At 48.7% G+C, this 18,722-nt stretch overlaps 1 protein-coding gene and 1 long non-coding RNA gene across 3 annotated transcripts in view; one reads left to right on the forward strand and one right to left on the reverse strand.

Annotated features, from left to right (window-relative positions):
* Nucleotides 1-18,722, forward strand: part of LOC146798747 (uncharacterized) — a 242,894-nt gene that overhangs the window by 154,173 nt on the left and 69,999 nt on the right. The gene's annotated exons all lie outside the window — the stretch shown is intronic.
* The window catches only part of SNX15 (sorting nexin 15), a 63,503-nt gene continuing 60,310 nt past the window's right edge, over nt 15,530-18,722 (reverse strand). Inside the window, exons 8-9 of one of the 2 annotated variants that reach the window (XM_085626039.1) lie at nt 18,367-18,511; nt 15,530-16,309 (exon numbers count right to left, since the gene is read on the reverse strand). In XM_085626039.1, coding sequence (XP_085482165.1) covers nt 16,306-16,309; nt 18,367-18,511 — 149 coding nt within the window. In that variant the 3' untranslated portion in view covers nt 15,530-16,305. The remainder of the gene's footprint in view (nt 16,310-18,366; nt 18,512-18,722) is intronic. The other variant, XM_085626040.1, reaches the window with a different exon arrangement.

Raw genomic sequence — 18,722 nt, forward strand, 5'->3', positions numbered from 1 at the left:
CTTTGGGTGGTCCCTCCTCATCATTATTTATTTTGTCCCCCTTTCTGCCTCAAACCCAGTTGTAATTTTTCCTTTTTGGGAACCACCAGACTTTTTAGTGTTGATGCAGGGTCGGGGAGCCATTTTCCCTACCCCTGGAACTTCTGTCTGAGGGCCTGAGACACAAAATGGTGGCCACCCATTATCACCTGAGAAATAGCCAGAACTCACTGGAACCTACTAGAACCTTCTCCAACATTCTAGAATCCTGGGATAGTGGGAGGCAGGTTTAGAATGTTGGGAAGCCATCTCAGGGAGGCAGTTGGCAGTGGGCACCTGACTGGAGAGGAGAGAGGACAGAGATTCAGAAGGAGGAAGGAGTGAGGCAGCAGGGGTGGAAACCAGTGCTTGGAGTGGGGTCCAGAAACCCACCCTTGATGCTAGTCCCTACTGACCAAGCCCAGCCTAGAGCCCTGTGTGGGACCAAGACCAGAAAAACCCTCTTAAGGACCTGAACATTTGGAACAGGCCTTACAAAGGAAGAACAGCAAGTTCCTGACCTGTACAGCAGTGTCCTCCTGGAGTCCTGACGTCGAGAAGCCAGGAGACCTGGAGCCCGAGGTGGAGAAGCGGCGCTGACAGAAAGCAGACGTCGTACCCGGAGCCGCCAGAGGTCGAGAGAGGGCGCCGACGGAGGTCGTGGAGAGTCACCGGAGGTCGAGTAGGAAGTCACCTGAGGTCGAGGTGAGGCGTCGACGGGGGAGTGAAGTCCGCCCTCCGGAGTCGCCGGAAACCAAGGTGAAGCGCGCAGGAGGTCGGGAGTGGAGGACGCACTCCGGAGTCGCCTGAGGTCGAGGTGAAGCGCGCAGGAGGTCGGGAGTGGAGATCGCACTCCGGAGTCGCCGGAACCCGAGGTGGAGCCGACGGAGGTCGGGAGTGGAGGTCGCACTCCGGAGACACCCGGAAGCGGGGAGACCGTGACCCTGTGACGCCGGAACACGACATCGAGCCAAGGCCGCCCAGCGACATCGATCCGGAGCCGCCTCACGGCACCGACCCGGCGTCAGGTAAAGCAGATTGACGCGACATCGAACCGAGGCCGCCCAGCGACATCGAACCGGAACCGCCAGATGGCATCGACACGGCGTCAAGTGGAACAGATCGACGCGACATCGAACCGGAACCGTCTCACGGCGTCGACTCGGCGCCAGCGGAGCCGATATTCGCAGAAGGGACAGTAAGTGGTAGAAAGGGCATCTGAGGCCCTGTGGAGCCCTAAAAGACCATTCTAGGGGCTAGAGGGGTGTTAGGACCAGCCTGGGAGTGCTAGGGGGTGAACTGAGACTGGTGCAGGGACCTGTGTGAGGGACTGTGTAGTTGGGAGAGCCAGAACCTTAGGTTACCCTCATTCTACCTCAGCTTAGGCCCCAGCCTTGACCACTCTAGGTGGGACATCCCCAGGCCACCCCAGTGACCACAAGCTGTACTTGGGCATAGTAAAACCAAACTACCTCATAAATGTGATCTGATTTGCAATTGTTATTGATTGCTTATATTATTTATTGAAGGCGTTTTATTTATTGTCTGACTGTATTTATTCCTGCATTGTATTTATTGTCTGACAGTATTTATTTGCCCTCTGTATTTATTGCACCTATATTTATTCCGTGATTATTTATGACCTGATCCTATTTACTGAAACCCCACTGTGGTATTATTTATTTGACCTGCTATTTTCAGGAAAAGTCTTATGGTATTGTATGTATGTTTTGAAACCTGCAACTAAGAGAAAATAAGATAAAGACAAACTACTTTCTTTCATAATTTTTACGGTGTAGTGTCGTTTTTGGCATGGATGAACGCATGGTTATTGTGAGGGTGTGACGTACGCTTAACACGGTGCCTGTCTTCCTTACCGCTCGAGCCAAGCTACCACTGTGCTGGGAACCTGGTGACTGCTAACCCGGTTGCCCGGTTTCCAACATAAAATTGGTGTTCAGTGGTGGGATAGAGCTGTGCTTGCGTCCACTCGACAATAACTGTGGTTAGTCCATAGGCCTACACCGGGAGTTTTCTCCAAGCGGACTTCCTAATTTTGAGTTTTGTTTTTTCCAAATTTACTTCTGGTGGTGGGGGGAGGTATTACAAAAGGTACCCCCCTGCATAGCTTCTGTAAGCAACTGTCTTCTATCCTGAGTGGGCAAAATGGAGTTTGTGTTGGAGGATGTGGAAACTTACACTGTGGCCCAACTCAGAGAGTTTTGTGAGCGAGAGGGGGTGTTTTGTCCCCAAGGTGCAAAGAAGGGTGAACTCCAAACCAGCTTGAGGGCTTGGGGGGAGGCACGACGAGAAAGTAAGGCTGAAAAGGAGGACAGGGATGGAGAGACTGACCGCGAGGGGGCTGGTTTGTACCAACCTGAGGTGGGGAACCTAGTAGAGGGGCCCAGAACACTTTCAAGGAAGGGCAGCAGTGTCTCTAGTGGCGGCTTATCAGAAGTAGAATTAACTGACCGGAGGGAGAAAAGACAGCTCACACGGAAGTTGGCGGAGCTGGGAAAGAGAAGGAGGAACGGAGGATGGCTCACGAGTTGAGGCTCAAGGAGATAGATCTCCAGATCCTACGAGTCGGGGCACAAACTGTTCCTAATGGTGGCAGCAAAGACAAAGAAATCACCAGGGAACCCAAACCCTATCTGCCAAAAGACATAGTAGCTAGCTATAGCGCAGGGGATGATATCGCCAAGTGGCTAGCGGCCTATGAGGTCTCTTTAAGAGCCCATGGGGTTCCAGAGAAATATTGGGGAGGGGGATTGTATAAATACATGCCTCCAGCTGGCAGGGATACATTATTGGCCCTTCAGCAGGATGAGCAGACCCACTACCCCACCATGAAAGTGGCGCTCGTAAGAAAGTTTGGACTAACACCCGAGAAGTACAGACAGAAGTTCCGGGGTAGCCACAAACTGGGCACACAGAATTGGGTGGATTTCCTGGACTATGCAAAGAAGGCATTAGAGGGTTGGATACAGGGCAGCGAGGTGAGGGACTACGAGGGGTTGTTTGATTTGATGTTGAAGGAACACCTGCTCAAAAAATGTTTCCCCGAACTGCGTCAACACCTGGTGGATAGCAAGCTGACCAAACCCCGGAAGCTTGCTGAGGAGGCGGACATTTGGGCTAGTACCCGGGTGTCCACAAGGGGGACTGGAGGGGACTCTCAAAAGACCGGACAGGGCGCCCCCCAGAAGAAAGAGGGAGGGGAAAAGAAAGCAGAGTTCTCTAAAGGCCCCCAAAATAATTTTCAAGGGAAAGGAACAGGATTCACCCCTAGGGCTAACCCACCCAGAAACCCTAATCCTGGCCAGAGTCAGCAGCCAAGGGTTGTCCATTGCTACGAGTGCGGTGGTGTCGGACACTATAAGGGAGATGTGAAGAGCCCGAAAAGACCACCCCCTCCCATCGGAGGAAAGGCCCCCGGAGTAGCTAGTGTAGTGCTCGGGGAGGAGATGCCCTTAGATAAGGGAAGGGAGTGGGCGGGTGTCACTTTAGTGTCCCTGGGAGAACGGGAGATGGTTCCTAAGATCCAGGTGCCCGCAAATACCACAAAGTATGGGCAGTGGGTCACCATCAACGGCCAAAGAGGGGAGGCTCTGAGAGACACAGGAGCCAGTATGACTATGGTACGTAGCCAGCTGGTGTCTCCAGAGCAGGTAATTCCCAATGTACTCCACCCTGCCGCGATGGCTGACGGCAGAATGGGCCACTATCCGGTGGCCGAGGTTCCATTTGAATGGGAAGGGGTTGCAGGTTCACTTCGAGTTGCCGTAAGCCCTGCCGTGCCAGTCGATTGTCTGCTGGGGAATGACATGGAGCATAATGCTTGGAAGGAGGTGGAATACCGGACTCATGCTGAGATGCTGGGTACACCTAACTGGGCCTGTGTCAGCACAGGGTCTACGACTACCCGGAGGGGGAGTTCGTTTAGGCTGGAGCCTGGAACAAAGGCACAGCCGGCTGCTGATCAAGGGAAGAACCGAGGACAGGAGGAGCCTGCCTCGGCATCCGCGCCCCGTGAGATGGATAGGCCATCGGAGGTGGTGGACCAGGAGTCCGCGGAGGGGGATGTTACCGAACTGGGGAACCTACCCATCCCGGCCGAGTGGCACGTGGAGGGAGGGCCGACCAGGGAGGAATTCTGCAAGGGCCAGAGGGAGTGCCCTACCCTTGAGGGACTGAGGCGACAGGCCGAAGCCCAGGCAGCAGGGAACGTTGAGGGGAACTACAACATTTACTGGGAGGATGGCCTCCTCTACAGTGAACCCAAGGCACCCATGCACGGATCATCACGGGCCTTGGTAGTCCCTCAACGTTATCGAGCCTTTCTCTTGGAGTTGGCTCATGAGATCCCCTTGGCAGGACACCTGGGGCAAGACAAGACCTTTGCCCGGCTTGTCCCACACTTTTATTGGCCTCAAATGAAAGTGTCGTCCGACACCTACTGCCGGACGTGCGTGTCTTGTCAAGCCAGTGGGAAAACAGGGGTGAAGCTGAAAGCTCCCTTGGAACCACTTCCTGTCGTTAGCACCCCCTTTGAAAGGGTGGGCATCGACATTGTGGGTCCGTTAGATCCGCCTACTACAGCTGGTCACAGGTTTATCCTGGTTCTGGTGGATCATGCCACACGGTACCCAGAGGCCATACCTCTGAGGACCATTACTGCACCTGTTGTGGCTAGGGCCCTGATGGGAATCTTTACCCGAGTGGGTTTTCCCAAGGAAGTTGTGTCCGACAGGGGGACCAACTTCATGTCAGCATACATGCGGGCCATGTGGAAGGAGTGTGGAGTGACCTACCGGTTCACCACTCCTTACCACCCCCAGACCAATGGTCTGGTGGAGAGGTTCAATAAGTCCTTGAAAGGCATGATCAGAAGTCTGCCTGAAAGCCTGCGGAGGAAATGGGACGTCCTCCTACCCTGTCTATTGTTTTCCTACAGGGAAGTGCCACAGAAGGGAGTGGGCTTCAGCCCCTTCGAGCTTTTGTATGGGCACCCTGTGCATGGACCTCTCAGCCTGGTGAGAGACGGATGGTTAGGAACTCCCAGAAAGCTTCCCCAGGACGTGGTGAGCTACATGCTGGCCTTCCGGAGCCAAATGGCTAAGTTGTGGAAGCAAGCTTCTGACAACTTGGAAGCCAGCCAAGCAGTGATGAAGGCGTGGTACGACCACAATGCTCACCCGGTGGAGTTGGAGCCTGGCCAGAAGGTGTGGGTGATCGAACCAGGAGAGCTTAGAGCCCTCCAGGATCGCTGGTCAGGACCCTTTGAGGTGTTGGAGAAGAAGGGTAAGGCTACCTACTTGGTGGATCTTAAGGCCCCTCGCCAGCCCCTACGGGTGCTGCATGCCAACCGCCTCAAACCCCACCATGAGAGGCCCGAAGTCATATTGCTGATGGTGACTGACGGAGCAGAGGACGTGGAAAGCGAGCCTCTCCCCGACTTATTTGCCTCTCAAGAAAAGGATGGGTCGGTGGAGGGAGTGATTCTCTCCCCATCCCTAACTCCTGAACAGCAGGAGGACTGCCGCCAGGTCCTGGGGCAGTACTCTTCGTTGTTCTCCCTTGTTCCGGGTAGGACTCACCTGTGCATCCATGACGTGGACACAGGAGACAGCCCACCTGTGAAGTCAAAGATCTACCGGATGACAGACAAGGTGAAGGCCAGCATTCACAGTGAAGTCACTAAGATGCTGGAGCAAGGAGTGATTGAACCTTCTAGCAGCCCCTGGTCCAGTCCGGTGGTGTTAGTACCAAAAGCTGCACCACCGGGGGCCCAGCCGGAACTGAGGTTCTGTGTGGACTACCGGGGACTGAATTCAGTAACCAAGACTGATGCTCATCCGATCCCGAGGGCGGATGAACTGATTGACCGGCTGGGAGCTGCCCAATATCTAAGTACCTTTGACCTTACTTCCGGGTACTGGCAGATCTCTCTGACTGATGGAGCTAAGGAAAGGTCAGCCTTCTCCACCCCCAAGGGCCACTACCAGTTCTGCGTGATGCCCTTTGGGCTCAAGAACGCACCTGCCACGTTTCAGCGTCTGGTGAACCAGATCCTCACTGGAATGGAGAGTTTCTCTGCTGCTTATCTGGACGACATTGCCGTCTTCAGTAACAGCTGGGAGGATCACTTGCGTCACCTGCAAGCTGTTCTCCAGGCCCTGAAACAAGCTAGATTAACGATCAAGGCCAGTAAATGCCAGATCGGGCACGGGTCGGTAGTGTACCTTGGACACTTGGTGGGTAGGGGAGCGGTGCAACCCCTCCAGGCGAAAATCGAGGCAATCATGGCCTGGGAACCCCCCAAGACTCAGACTGAGGTCCGAGCTTTTCTGGGCCTCACAGGATATTACCGCCGCTTCGTGAAGGGGTATGGTACCATTGTGGCCCCCCTCACGGAGCTTACGTCCAAGAAACAACCTCGACGGGTAGTCTGGACGGACGCTTGTCAGCAGGCCTTTGTGAAACTGAAGCAAGCCATGTGCGAGGCCCCGGTCTTAAGGGCCCAAGATTTTTCCAAGGAGTTCATTGTCCAGACGGATGCATCGGAACATGGCATTGGGGCAGTGTTATCGCAACTCAATGAAGAGGGTCTGGATCAACACGTAGTCTTCCTATCCCGGAGACTACTTCCCAGGGAACAGAAGTGGAGTGCAATAGAGCGTGAAGCCTTTGCAGTGGTATGGGCTCTGAAGAAGTTGCGGCCATACCTGTTTGGCTCGCACTTCCTAGTTCAGACCGACCACAGACCCCTTCGGTGGCTGATGCAGATGAAGGGGGAGAATCCCAAGTTGCTAAGGTGGTCTATCTCCCTACAGGGAATGGACTTTCAGGTGGAACATCGGCCTGGAGTGGACCACGCCAATGCAGACGGTCTCTCAAGGTATTTCCGCCTTAGTGATGAGAACTCCCAAGGGGTTGGGTAGCTCTCCCCACTTTCAGCTGGGGGGGACGCGTGTTAGACCTGTCAGCCCTTTGGGTGGTCCCTCCTCATCATTATTTATTTTGTCCCCCTTTCTGCCTCAAACCCTGTTGTAATTTTTCCTTTTTGGGAACCACCAGACTTTTTAGTGTTGATGCAGGGTCGGGGAGCCATTCTCCCTACCCCTGGAACTTCTGTCTGAGGGCCTGAGACACAAAATGGTGGCCACCCATTGTCACCTGAGAAATGGCCAGAACTCACTGGAACCTACTAGAACCTTCTCCAACATTCTAGAATCCTGGGATAGTGGGAGGCAGGTTTAGAATGTTGGGAAGCCATCTCAGGGAGGCAGTTGGCAGTTGGCACCTGACTGGAGAGGAGAGAGGACAGAGATTCAGAAGGAGGAAGGAGTGAGGCAGCAGGGGTGGAAACCAGTGCTTGGAGTGGGGTCCAGAAACCCACCCTTGATGCTAGTCCCTACTGACCAAGCCCAGCCTAGAGCCCTGTGTGGGACCAAGACCAGAAAAACCCTCTTAAGGACCTGAACATTTGGAACAGGCCTTACAAAGGAAGAACAGCAAGTTCCTGACCTGTACAGCAGTGTCCTCCTGGAGTCCTGACGTCGAGAAGCCAGGAGACCTGGAGCCCGAGGTGGAGAAGCGGCGCTGACAGAAAGCAGACGTCGTACCCGGAGCTGCCAGAGGTCGAGAGAGGGCGCCGACGGAGGTCGTGGAGAGTCACCGGAGGTCGAGTAGGAAGTCACCTGAGGTCGAGGTGAGGCGTCGACGGGGGAGTGAAGTCCGCCCTCCGGAGTCACCGGAAACCAAGGTGAAGCGCGCAGGAGGTTGGGAGTGGAGATCGCACTCCGGAGTCGCCTGAGGTCGAGGTGAAGCGCGCAGGAGGTCGGGAGTGGAGATCGCACTCCGGAGTCGCCGGAACCCGAGGTGGAGCCGACGGAGGTCGGGAGTGGAGGTCGCACTCCGGAGACACCCGGAAGCGGGGAGACCGTGACCCTGTGACGCCGGAACACGACATCGAGCCAAGGCCGCCCAGCGACATCGATCCGGAGCCGCCTCACGGCACCGACCCGGCGTCAGGTAAAGCAGATTGACGCGACATCGAACCCAGGCCGCCCAGCGACATCGAACCGGAACCGCCAGACGGCATCGACACGGCGTCAAGTGGAACAGATCGACGCGAAATCGAACCGGAACCGTCTCACGGCGTCGACTCGGCGCCAGCGGAGCCGATATTCGCAGACGGGACAGTAAGTGGTAGAAAGGGCATCTGAGGCCCTGTGGAGCCCTATAAGACCATTCTAGGGGCTAGAGGGGTGTTAGGACCAGCCTGGGAGTGCTAGGGGGTGAACTGAGACTGGTGCAGGGACCTGTGTGAGGGACTGTGTAGTTGGGAGAGCCAGAACCTTAGGTTACCCTCATTCTACCTCAGCTTAGGCCCCAGCCTTGACCACTCTAGGTGGGACATCCCCAGGCCACCCCAGTGACCACAAGCTGTACTTGGGCATAGTAAAACCAAACTACCTCATAAATGTGATCTGATTTGCAATTGTTATTGATTGCTTATATTATTTATTGAAGGCGTTTTATTTATTGTCTGACTGTATTTATTCCTGCATTGTATTTATTGTCTGACAGTATTTATTTGCCCTCTGTATTTATTGCACCTATATTTATTCCGTGATTATTTATGACCTGATCCTATTTATTGAAACCCCACTGTGGTATTATTTATTTGACCTGCTATTTTCAGGAAAAGTCTTATGGTATTGTATGTATGTTTTGAAACCTGCAACTAAGAGAAAATAAGATAAAGACAAACTACTTTCTTTCATAATTTTTACGGTGTAGTGTCGTTTTTGGCATGGATGAACGCATGGTTATTGTGAGGGTGTGACGTACGCTTAACACGGTGCCTGACCCCCGACCGCTTGAGCCAAGCTACCATTGTGCTGGGAATCTGGTGACTGCTAACCCGGTTGCCCGGTTTCCAACAGCTCCCAACTGAAAGATAGAGCTTATTAAATGCAATAAGGAAAGCCAGTGTTAGTCAATGGGAGATATAGGCTTTACAACAGTGAAAAACTACTTTAGGAGGTTATTTTACTGCCAGGACATGTAAAACATCAACATGTGTCCTACTTTTTAAAAACACTGCACCCTGACTTATACACATTGAAAAGGAAGGTTTAGACCTGGCAAACATTTTTCCCAGGTCATAATGACAGTTTAAAACTGCAAATACAGGCTGCAGTGGCAGGCCTGAACCATGTTTTAAAGAGTTACTTCTGTGGGTGGAACAAAGGAGTGCTGTAGCCCACTAGCAGCATGTAATCTACAGGCCCTGGGTACAGGTAGTGCCATTTACTAGGGACTTACAAGTAAATTAAATATGCCAATTAGGTGTAGTCCAATTTTACCATGTTTGTAGGAAAGAGCACAAGCACTTTAGCACTGGTTAGTAGTGGTAAAGTGCACAGAGCACACAGAGGTAAGACACAGCAATACAATGCTTAATTTGTGCCGGCTCAGTGTACAAAACACAGATAAAAACTGAGCGTCTCCGGCACCAATTTTGCCCAGTGGTGATCTATGGCTCTTGTTCCAAATTCAGATGGTACATTTCACCTGAGGCATTCAGTGCTGAAAGGCATATGCTCCTATGGTTATGATCTTGCACAAGAGTCAGTCTTGGGTGCAGTCAGCTGCTTCATATGGCTCTCTCAGTACAGGACACTCATGGGATGGTGCTGTTGGAGGCACATGTGCCCTAACCCAAAAAAGAGTCAACATCAACAGGGATACAGTGTGGTGGGGCAGAAGGTCATGGAGCGACACACACACACACACACACACACACACACACACGCATGCGCGCGCACACACACACACACAACCACACACAGAGTTTCATACCTACAATGGGGGAATCTTTGGGGGATGCATATGTAGAGGTTCATTGTTCCTCATGCACAAATTCACCAACACAATGAATAACCATTGGCAAAGAGAATAGGTCTCGTCTGTGGGCAAGATTTTGGCTTTGGCAATTGGTTAGGGGTGGGTAACGGGGAGGCTTGTGAGGGTAGATAACGAGATGATTTTTTAAAAAATGTATGAAGTGGACAGAGCTGGCTTCTTCATAGCACTTTATTTCCATTTGACCAGGAGGGGCAGAAGAGACAGGGAGAGGAGAAGAAACCGGGAGTGGGTGGGGATACGTTTAAAAAAAAGGGCTATGATGCTGCCAGCATTGACAACATCTTAGCGCAGAAATTGTACCTGAATCACAGAGTAAGCAGCGGGTGGCCTGCAGAGGGACACTAATCAAACCTAAATAATCTGTACTTGGTTTGTGTGCCATGGAAAGAAAAGGAAATGATGCATGGCAAGTCTTGCCCAATGAGAAGGCAACAACGAACATCAACAATGATGCCAACAAATGGTAAGCAATGGGTGAGTTCCAAGCCCAATGTTGAACACAAGACTACTGCAAGAGCACATGCTCACGCAGGCGAGACCTAAAAACACATGGATGGAGAACACCAAAAAAGGAGAGAGGGAGACTGGCGGGGAGGGGAGGGGGGCAACCATCTCTTCACTAGCAGTTCACCCTGATGCCATCTTCACTTGCTCTTTATTTCTCACTTTGTGTAAGGATCTTGCTCAGTGTAGGCAACAGTTGTAGGCCTTCATTTTCATCAGCCTCAGAAAAACAAAGCTCCTCTGGGCAGTGTCCTGGTCAGCTGGACCAAGGCTTTGGCTAAAGGAAGGCAGATTGCAAACATACCACACACTCAACCTCCTTTGTTCAGATTGCAGAAACAGCAACGTTTTTTCCTCATTCCTGGAGTATAGTCCATGCTTCTCAAGGAGTGACAGGCAAGTTATTCTGCCTCTGCTCTCAGCTTTTCCCTGTGCACACATACAGACCCCTTCCAAGTAAAAAAGAGAGAACAGAATAAAGCAAAGGGGTAAGCTTAAATTCAGAAACAGTGGAAGTTGGTTGTGGCCTGACCACTCAGATTTGCAGCTGTCCACTAAGTTTGAGAAGGAACACATCATTTGAAAGTACATCTTTCTGTAGTTACTGTGCTTTTCAATGTAACCAAATGCCAAAGGTGCACTGTAACTCTCTTTTACTTGGAGATAGTAGTCCTTCTTTAATTTCCACTGTATTTTATAGATCAGGAGACCACCACAGTCAGGGCTTATTGCTACACTGTTCCTCCAGCCACTCGATAAACAGTATTCAAGGGGACAAGGAGCCCTTTAGCGAGGGTTTGTGGATCTGGCAATGCCCTTGCCCATTGTTCTTTTTACAGGTGTTGCATGTCTCCTATCGCAGTAGTCTGAATAAGAAAACGAGGAGAAGGATGGTAATTGGTTACTGCACCAAAGGCCATCACCATGCAGGACACTGACTGTGTCTGATGTCCTATGTCCTAACAATGACAGTGAGCACACAAGGTTGTAACACAATGGAAGACTCAGGGTGCAAGCTACAGTTACAGGTCCTTTTCTCCACAATATCATATTAGTGATATAATTAAGTGTGACGACTTGGATGCGCTTTATTTTGTCTTGAGATATGTCCCTCTGTTTCAAGGTACTTACTGTCCTCGCCTCAGGATGAGAGGCGGGGGGATGGGCAGTGAATTAGCAGTGCATTGTAGTGGAGTAGACACCTTGCAAGCAGAGGATATAACAACAGCATTCCCCCAAAATGTTGTGGGAGAGAGAACGAATCTATGATTTCTGTATCAAGAAGTATGTGGCATGTATAGAAGTGAAGTGCTAGTCTCTGAGACTTACGCATAAAGATGCAAGTTTATTTCCATGTCGCTTCCTTGAGGTGGGTTATCACCAACTACATCTTCTGCAAGTTCCTTTAACTTTGGTTTAAACCTCGATCTTTGTTCTGGGACCCTTAAAATGAGTACCTGAGAGGTGGGTGACCAGCAGGAGACAGCGGCGATCTTACCAGCCTTTATAAAGTTTCAGAGTATGATGAATTTCTCGAAATCTGAGCATGGCACTAAACACATCAATCTAGAGCAAAGTAAGGTGGGTGGTTAGATCTCCCTTAGGGATACCCCAAGCTCCACAGTTTTCAACAGGATGTAATGGGGTTAAAGGGGCAAGATCCTCTCTGAGAGATAGTCTGCCTCTGACAGCTGCTAATGAGGGGAAGGTTGTTCCACTGGTTTCTTACTGACTGACGAACTCCATGCTCTCCAAACTTGCAGTTCATACCTGCTGACCAAGCTCCTGCGACAGGAAACTACCCCAGTCTCCACCTGCTCCATTTGAAGACTATAATGGCATTCCATTACTAGGTTTGAGGTCTATATTCTGAGCTTTCGAAAATAAAATGTCACACTATGTATTATAAATTTATGCCAGGAGCGGTGGCGCATGCTTTTTGGCCCTGCCACTGGGGTTGGGCGAGCTAGAGACCTCCAGAGGTAGGCGGGTGTTTAAGTCCCCTAAGACCAATGATGGTGTCATAATAGAAATGTATTATAAATTTGCAGATCTCATGTGACTTTTGTTAAATAAAGCGTAATGTTTTAAATCTACAAAGGTTGCAACTTTATTTTTAGCTTTTAATACTGTATTACTGTATGGTCCCTACTTAGGTTATCTCCATATGCCTGTATTTTTTGGGCTAGTAAATGGAGGTTGCCTTTGGTAAAGATGACCTTTTTTGACAACTGTAGCGAAAGAAAAAGTGAAAACAAAATTTCCCAACTTAACACCAGCAAAATGTGTTTAGTCAAATCGGATCTGTGAAGGAATGATAGTATTTTCTTAAGTTTAATGTAGTGGGTGTGGCCGTTTACATTGAGTGAGAGGACCACCCGGTTTCCAGTGGTATGCATAAAAGTACTTTGTGGCAGGGTCAATTTATTAAGACTGGTATGTCGGACGCAGATACTAGTGAGCGGAAGAATATTTAGTGGACTAGATATGACTGGAGAAATTTAGTGGTGAATGATACTGGTACGTCAGACACAGATATTAGTGCGCAGAAGAGCATTTAGTGGACTAGATATGATTGGAGAAATTTAGTGGTGAAGAATACTGGTACCAAGAAATACTGATTATACATAGTGTTGCAACGAAATTGGAAAATTAAGTCAATTAAGGGACCCTTAAGGGTTCTATAGAGAAGTTCTTCTAATACTGAACTATGTAGATAACTGTATGTAAGGTACCCAACCTCTACTCAAAATGCTTGTTGCCGTACAGATGGTACGATTCTTGTAAAGGAGCCTTAAATGTTGCAAGGGAACCAACTGTTACTGCGTGGTACAGTAGTCGCCTGAAGAAATGGCATCCCTTCGCTGTGGCAATGTGTGCGAGGGTCATTCCTTGTCCTAATTTTGTGAGCCTTTGCATTTGAAGCGGTGGATGAAATTCTAGCTTGGTGAGTTTTGGAATGAAGTGGAACTTGAAAGCCATTATATTGTCCCAGCCCATCTTCTCAGGAATGCTAGAAAAGTGTAACTCATCCAGCCAAAGGTTTAAACCTGAGCTTATTTCTTGTTAAAGTACTTTCTCGGCACTTCTGTGAGCAAAACAAATATACATTCAGCCTGCTGACTTCTACGTCAGTCTGGGAAGCCATTTTGCCCTTCGTGTAGATTGATCTCAGTCCTGGTCTCTTTCCTCACTATTCAGGCTCGGGTATGATGTATTAGGTAAGCAGTTCAATCACCTTTTTAAAAAAAAACATGGTCGCCATTACTGCGAAGTTGCGAATCCTCAATCTGTATTTATGGTCACCGCCGGGGTTGTGCCCATCTCATTCCCGCTTAATTATAGCGACAAATCACTACTGCTGCACCAGTCCGTAGAACGCAGAGTTTATGTTTTACTGACAGAGTTGTTGTTGCTATGTAGTGGAGCCTGGAAGGTGTGCTTTTACACCCACTCTGATCATCTGCTTCCAAGCCTCCATGTCTTATTGCGCTTCACTCTTGACAGAATGCTTCTCAGATGGAGCCGTCTGCTCCTGAGACTGTATCACGTCTTCGGGGGTCGTAGTTTTAGTCTCAGGTACCCTGTAGCCAGCCATTTTACTGCTGTGGAGGACTGCCTATTAAGAACTCTAAGGAGGCACCACCATCTTACTTGGAGGCTAGCACCGCCCTCTTATTAAATTGTTCCTGATTTGTTGAAATGTTTTTGTCAGCATTGTAAGCTCATGGTAATATGCTGGGCACATGTTGGATGTGTATAGTCCTGTAACCTTACAGAAATGAGAGTGTACACTGTCACAATAGGAGCGTAAATGATGTATTTATGGAAGTTCAAATAAGTAATGGAAATATCGAATATAGAGCTATAAAAAAAGAAGGTTTTACTCAATTTGTGGTATGGTACGAAAAAGCTTTCATCTTGGATGCCAGAAGTCTGGCCTTAGATGCTGTGCTACAAAATACCTGCTGCAAAATGATTCTGCCACTGTGTTTGCAATGATGCAACTATGCAGCTGCAGCAGAATAGTTATGCCCTAGAATATAGCCATTGTCAACCCCATACCAGAGAAGATGAACATCAAGCTTAACTGTGGCAGAAGAATATGCTTTAATGGGTATAGTGCTAGAGAATGTGCGAATTAGAATATCTGAGCCAATGAATTTCCCCATGAGAAATACTACATACTAGAATTATTGTGCCCCATAACATTTCTATTGGTATGAAAACACTAGCTTTAAAGTAAATACCTCTTTGGAATGCTTTGGATCTTTCCTAGCACCAGCTTTTTGGAACTGCTAAAACCCCATAGTGGCCTTGAGCTGATTTGTGTATGGAAGGGCACATAGCTGACTGCGCATGCTCACCCTCCTCCCTGCCTGCCATGGACCTTCACTTCAGCAATACTGATGTTAGCAGAGAAGAAAGACCCTGAGCTGGGGGGTGTAGCTGCTTCCAGTTACCAAGGGAATGAGTCCAAGGGCTACGACTGCAGCATATTAGAGAGTTAACTTGTTCTTACTTTTTCCTCCGAAGACTTCAGCATCTATATTGTCGTTCGAGGGCTTGCTGCACTTACACCCACCAGCACCTAGCTAACTATTTTACGTTCATACAAAGACTTAACCTCCATAGCGCAAGCCCTATCTGTAAGGCTGCTTATCAACTGTCTTTTCCAAAACGGTAAGCAAGCTCTGACCTCAGTAGCCCAGGAGTGGGCGTGGCTCGGGTAATATGCTTATCACTGTTCGATCCTCAAACATCAATTACAATTAGAAGGTACTCATGAAAGAGTATTGAGGTTTTCTTGGAAAGGGTTCTCAAAAAGTACACTATGCTCAACAGCTAAAAGAGTGAGAGTCGTGGCAAACTTATGAAGAATTTGTTTTGAGAAAATTTAACTGAGGCCAGGAGTACAAAACTGTTCATTTTGCAGACATGGGTTTGTGTGCGGAAATATGTTTCTTCATAAAGTTCAGCAATCAATTCATATGTATAAATGGCTTGTGCATTTTATATTCCTTTCATCAAAAGAGTGAATAGAAAGAAAAAGCAAAGACACGTAAAACACAAATAGACATGTTTATCGATTTGATATTAGTCTTGTTAAGTATCACAATAACTGAAACTTCCATTTAGAAGCGTCCTTATTCAAGGAGCCGGATGAACAATATTATGGCAACTCGCACTGGGATTTCACCAGTACAGAATCTCGTCTCAACATCTCGTAGCAGAGAGGCAAAGAAAAGCATCCCATTGGATAGCCACTTGCGAAGGCATTTTCCAACACAGCAGCTGACACGGGCATCTCCTAACAGAGTGGCCTAGTCTGGGCCAGCTCAAACTTTTCATATGCCTTGAACTCCAATACAAGAACTTTTCACAAATGACCCCTTATCTGATAGTCATATTCTGCCTGAAGATTTGACGTTCAGTCTACGATCTACAGAAGGAAGGCATAAATTGGCAAAAGTGTCTTCGTAGGTGTTAACTCAGACCCACCTATTGTGCTTTTCGCAGACGGCACCAAGTAATGATTGCCATCTGGTAAAAACCAATCCAAACCTGTGAGCTTGGCCAACACCAGGTCTGACAATAGGTGGTTCTCTCAACGTCACAAAACAAGGAGGAGTTTTCTCCACCCCAAGTAACAATGGAGTGACTGTGATTTGATGACAGCCAGACTGGTTCAGCCTTGCTGACCCTGAGGGATGACACCACATGGGTCCTAAGCCCATCAATCAGGGCTGATTCTCCTTCAAGTGTAGCTGGTAAAGACCTTCAGCATGCTTCAGGTATTCAGCCATTTTGTTTTTGACGACTTCTTTTCGGGCTGCGTTGGTATCACCTGGGGAGGGATAGTAAAAAAGAAACAGTTCAGGAAAGAGTAAAAGGTTTATTGGAGTTATATTTTTCAGATATATGGGGCAGTCAGGTTCAGCTAAGGGTTGTGGTGTGCACAGCTAGTGGGGTAGGAGAGCAGTAAAAAATGGAGACGGAGTCAGAGGAAAAGAAACAATGCTGGCAAAAGATGTACAAAAAGGAAGGGAATAAGAATACAAAATGAAAAATGAAAACAGGAAACGTGGCGAGCAAAGAAAACAAGAAAGAGACACATACATTGACAGACAAGGAAAATGCAAGAGAAATGAATAAAGAGTGTATAGAGAAAGCCAAAACTAAAGCAACAGGGAAATAGCAGAGGGAGGGAAAGAGGAAGATAGAATAACAGGAAAGACACAATCTTCTTTAAAAGATGCTATCTTCTAGAGATTCACAAGATTGAGTCTGGTTATGTAAAAAGCTTTAACTACCCCAAAGCTGATCCAGCAGAGATATTTGATAGCATGGACATGCCCTCTTCTCCCAACAGGCGACCAGTAAGAAATTTTAGGACTAGTAGGACTGGTATTCTGTGCCTTTAGTCAGAATAAAAAATGATGCAGGAGGCATCATCAGAGGCTACACTTGAAAGAGAAAGATTTAACATTTATCGCAAGGATGGAGTATTTTTAGTTATCCCAGTCATGGCCAGATGGGGGTTTTAGGAAGAGAATTTAACATCCTTGATGAAAGTGTGGAAGTTGAGAAGGAGTTTTTAATATGATAGTATCTCGTAAATTAGGCAAATTGGGTACCGGTATATGGCATACATGAGTAATTTACAGCAAGGGTTTCAGGAACAGGAGGCAAACATGGAACCATCTCCACAGGATACCAGATTAACTGGTATATAGTGGACTCGTATGGACTCTGTTGTTTTATCTCTCGAAGCTGAAAAGGCCTTTGGACGAGTTTGGTGACCTTATCGAGGAGCAGCATTGAAGCAAGAAGGTATTTGAGGAAATGTCCTCATATCAGTAAAGTACATGATATACCCTCAGGAAATTTTGATCTAAATTGAGGAAAAAGACAGAGTTTTCCTTTCTATGCTTGTGTTTGCACTAGTAGTGGAACCGCTGCCCTGCTCGGTTGAGGAGAATGTTCTCATCAGAGGATCCAGTGTGACCTCTTTGTTTTCACTGAACATAGCATTATGTACTTAATGGACCTGGGAAAGTCAGTCCCAGAAGCAGTTCCAAAGAAAAAGACCCCTTGCATGACTGTGAGAAGTTGGCCTGGCATATGCTGTCCACCAGTTATAGGGGACACCTTGCAACAGTCCAATTCGACTCTTAAGGTGATAGGTTAAAAGACAACCTTTAACCCCTTCGATGCTGCGCAGATTCCGCCGCTGTGCTGACGGAATCTTGCGCGGGCGTGGTCATGACGGAATGGTTCCGTCATGAGCACAGCTCAACCGTGGGTCATGACGGAACCATTCCGTCATGAGCACCGAAGGGGTTAAAGAAAGCTATCCTAGTGGTAGCTGTGGAGAGCAGCCTTCAGGCTAAGTCTTGAAGGAGTGTTAAGCTTATTGTTTTACCATGGATAACCTCTTGAATGACCAAATGAAAGAGTAGTCCACACAGGTATATATTCAAAATATATGTATTTATTCTAAGAACAAATCCCACTAGTCTCTTGTGAGGCTGGAGGTAAAGATACAATTCAATAAAGCATTTAAACAACAATAAATAGCACTGGAATCACAGGGCCCCAGGGGGGGACCAAACCATATATTAAAAAAGTGGTATAAGAACCACGACAGTTCTGCAGACAGTGCCTAGGGCACTTAGGGTCGCTGGCCCCTTACGAAACCACCCAAGGTAGTGAGGAAGGGGACCCACGGGAGACGGTGCAGTGTTTAAACTACAGTCGGGATCTCTATTAAACCTTATGGGAAATGTCGCGGTTGGAAATTACAAGAATCTGGACACTTCTAGCAGGAGTTCAAGTTCAGGAGCTTAGAGTTAAGCTTTTGGAGGGCCCACACCCACGACAGTACCGAGGTACCACTGTTACCTGCCCCAGGGAAGCCGGGTGCATAGGTCGTTTTCGATGTCGGGTCGCGATCTCGTTTTCAATGGAAAAAGGTGAAGAACTGCTGCTGGCGTGAGGCGTCGTTGATGTCGTGCAGATTGAAGATGTACATCTTGAAGAAAAGGACCTGAAAGCAGAGGGGACAGAGTCTGGGTCACTAGCCATTGACCAGGGAGCACAGGAGAAAGAGCCCTTCAATGTCGGGAGTTTTCAGGTTGAAGATGGGTAGCTTGGATCAGCAGCCACGGGTTCCAGGAGGCTTCAAGGAAGGCCAGCTTCTGGAGGGCGACTGTCCCATGAAGGATGAAGGCCGCTGCGGTGTTAGTGTCTGGATTGGA

The sequence above is a fragment of the Triturus cristatus genome, chromosome 9 (assembly GCF_964204655.1).
Source record: "Triturus cristatus chromosome 9, aTriCri1.1, whole genome shotgun sequence".
In the NCBI taxonomy this organism is placed as follows: Eukaryota; Metazoa; Chordata; class Amphibia; order Caudata; family Salamandridae; genus Triturus; species Triturus cristatus.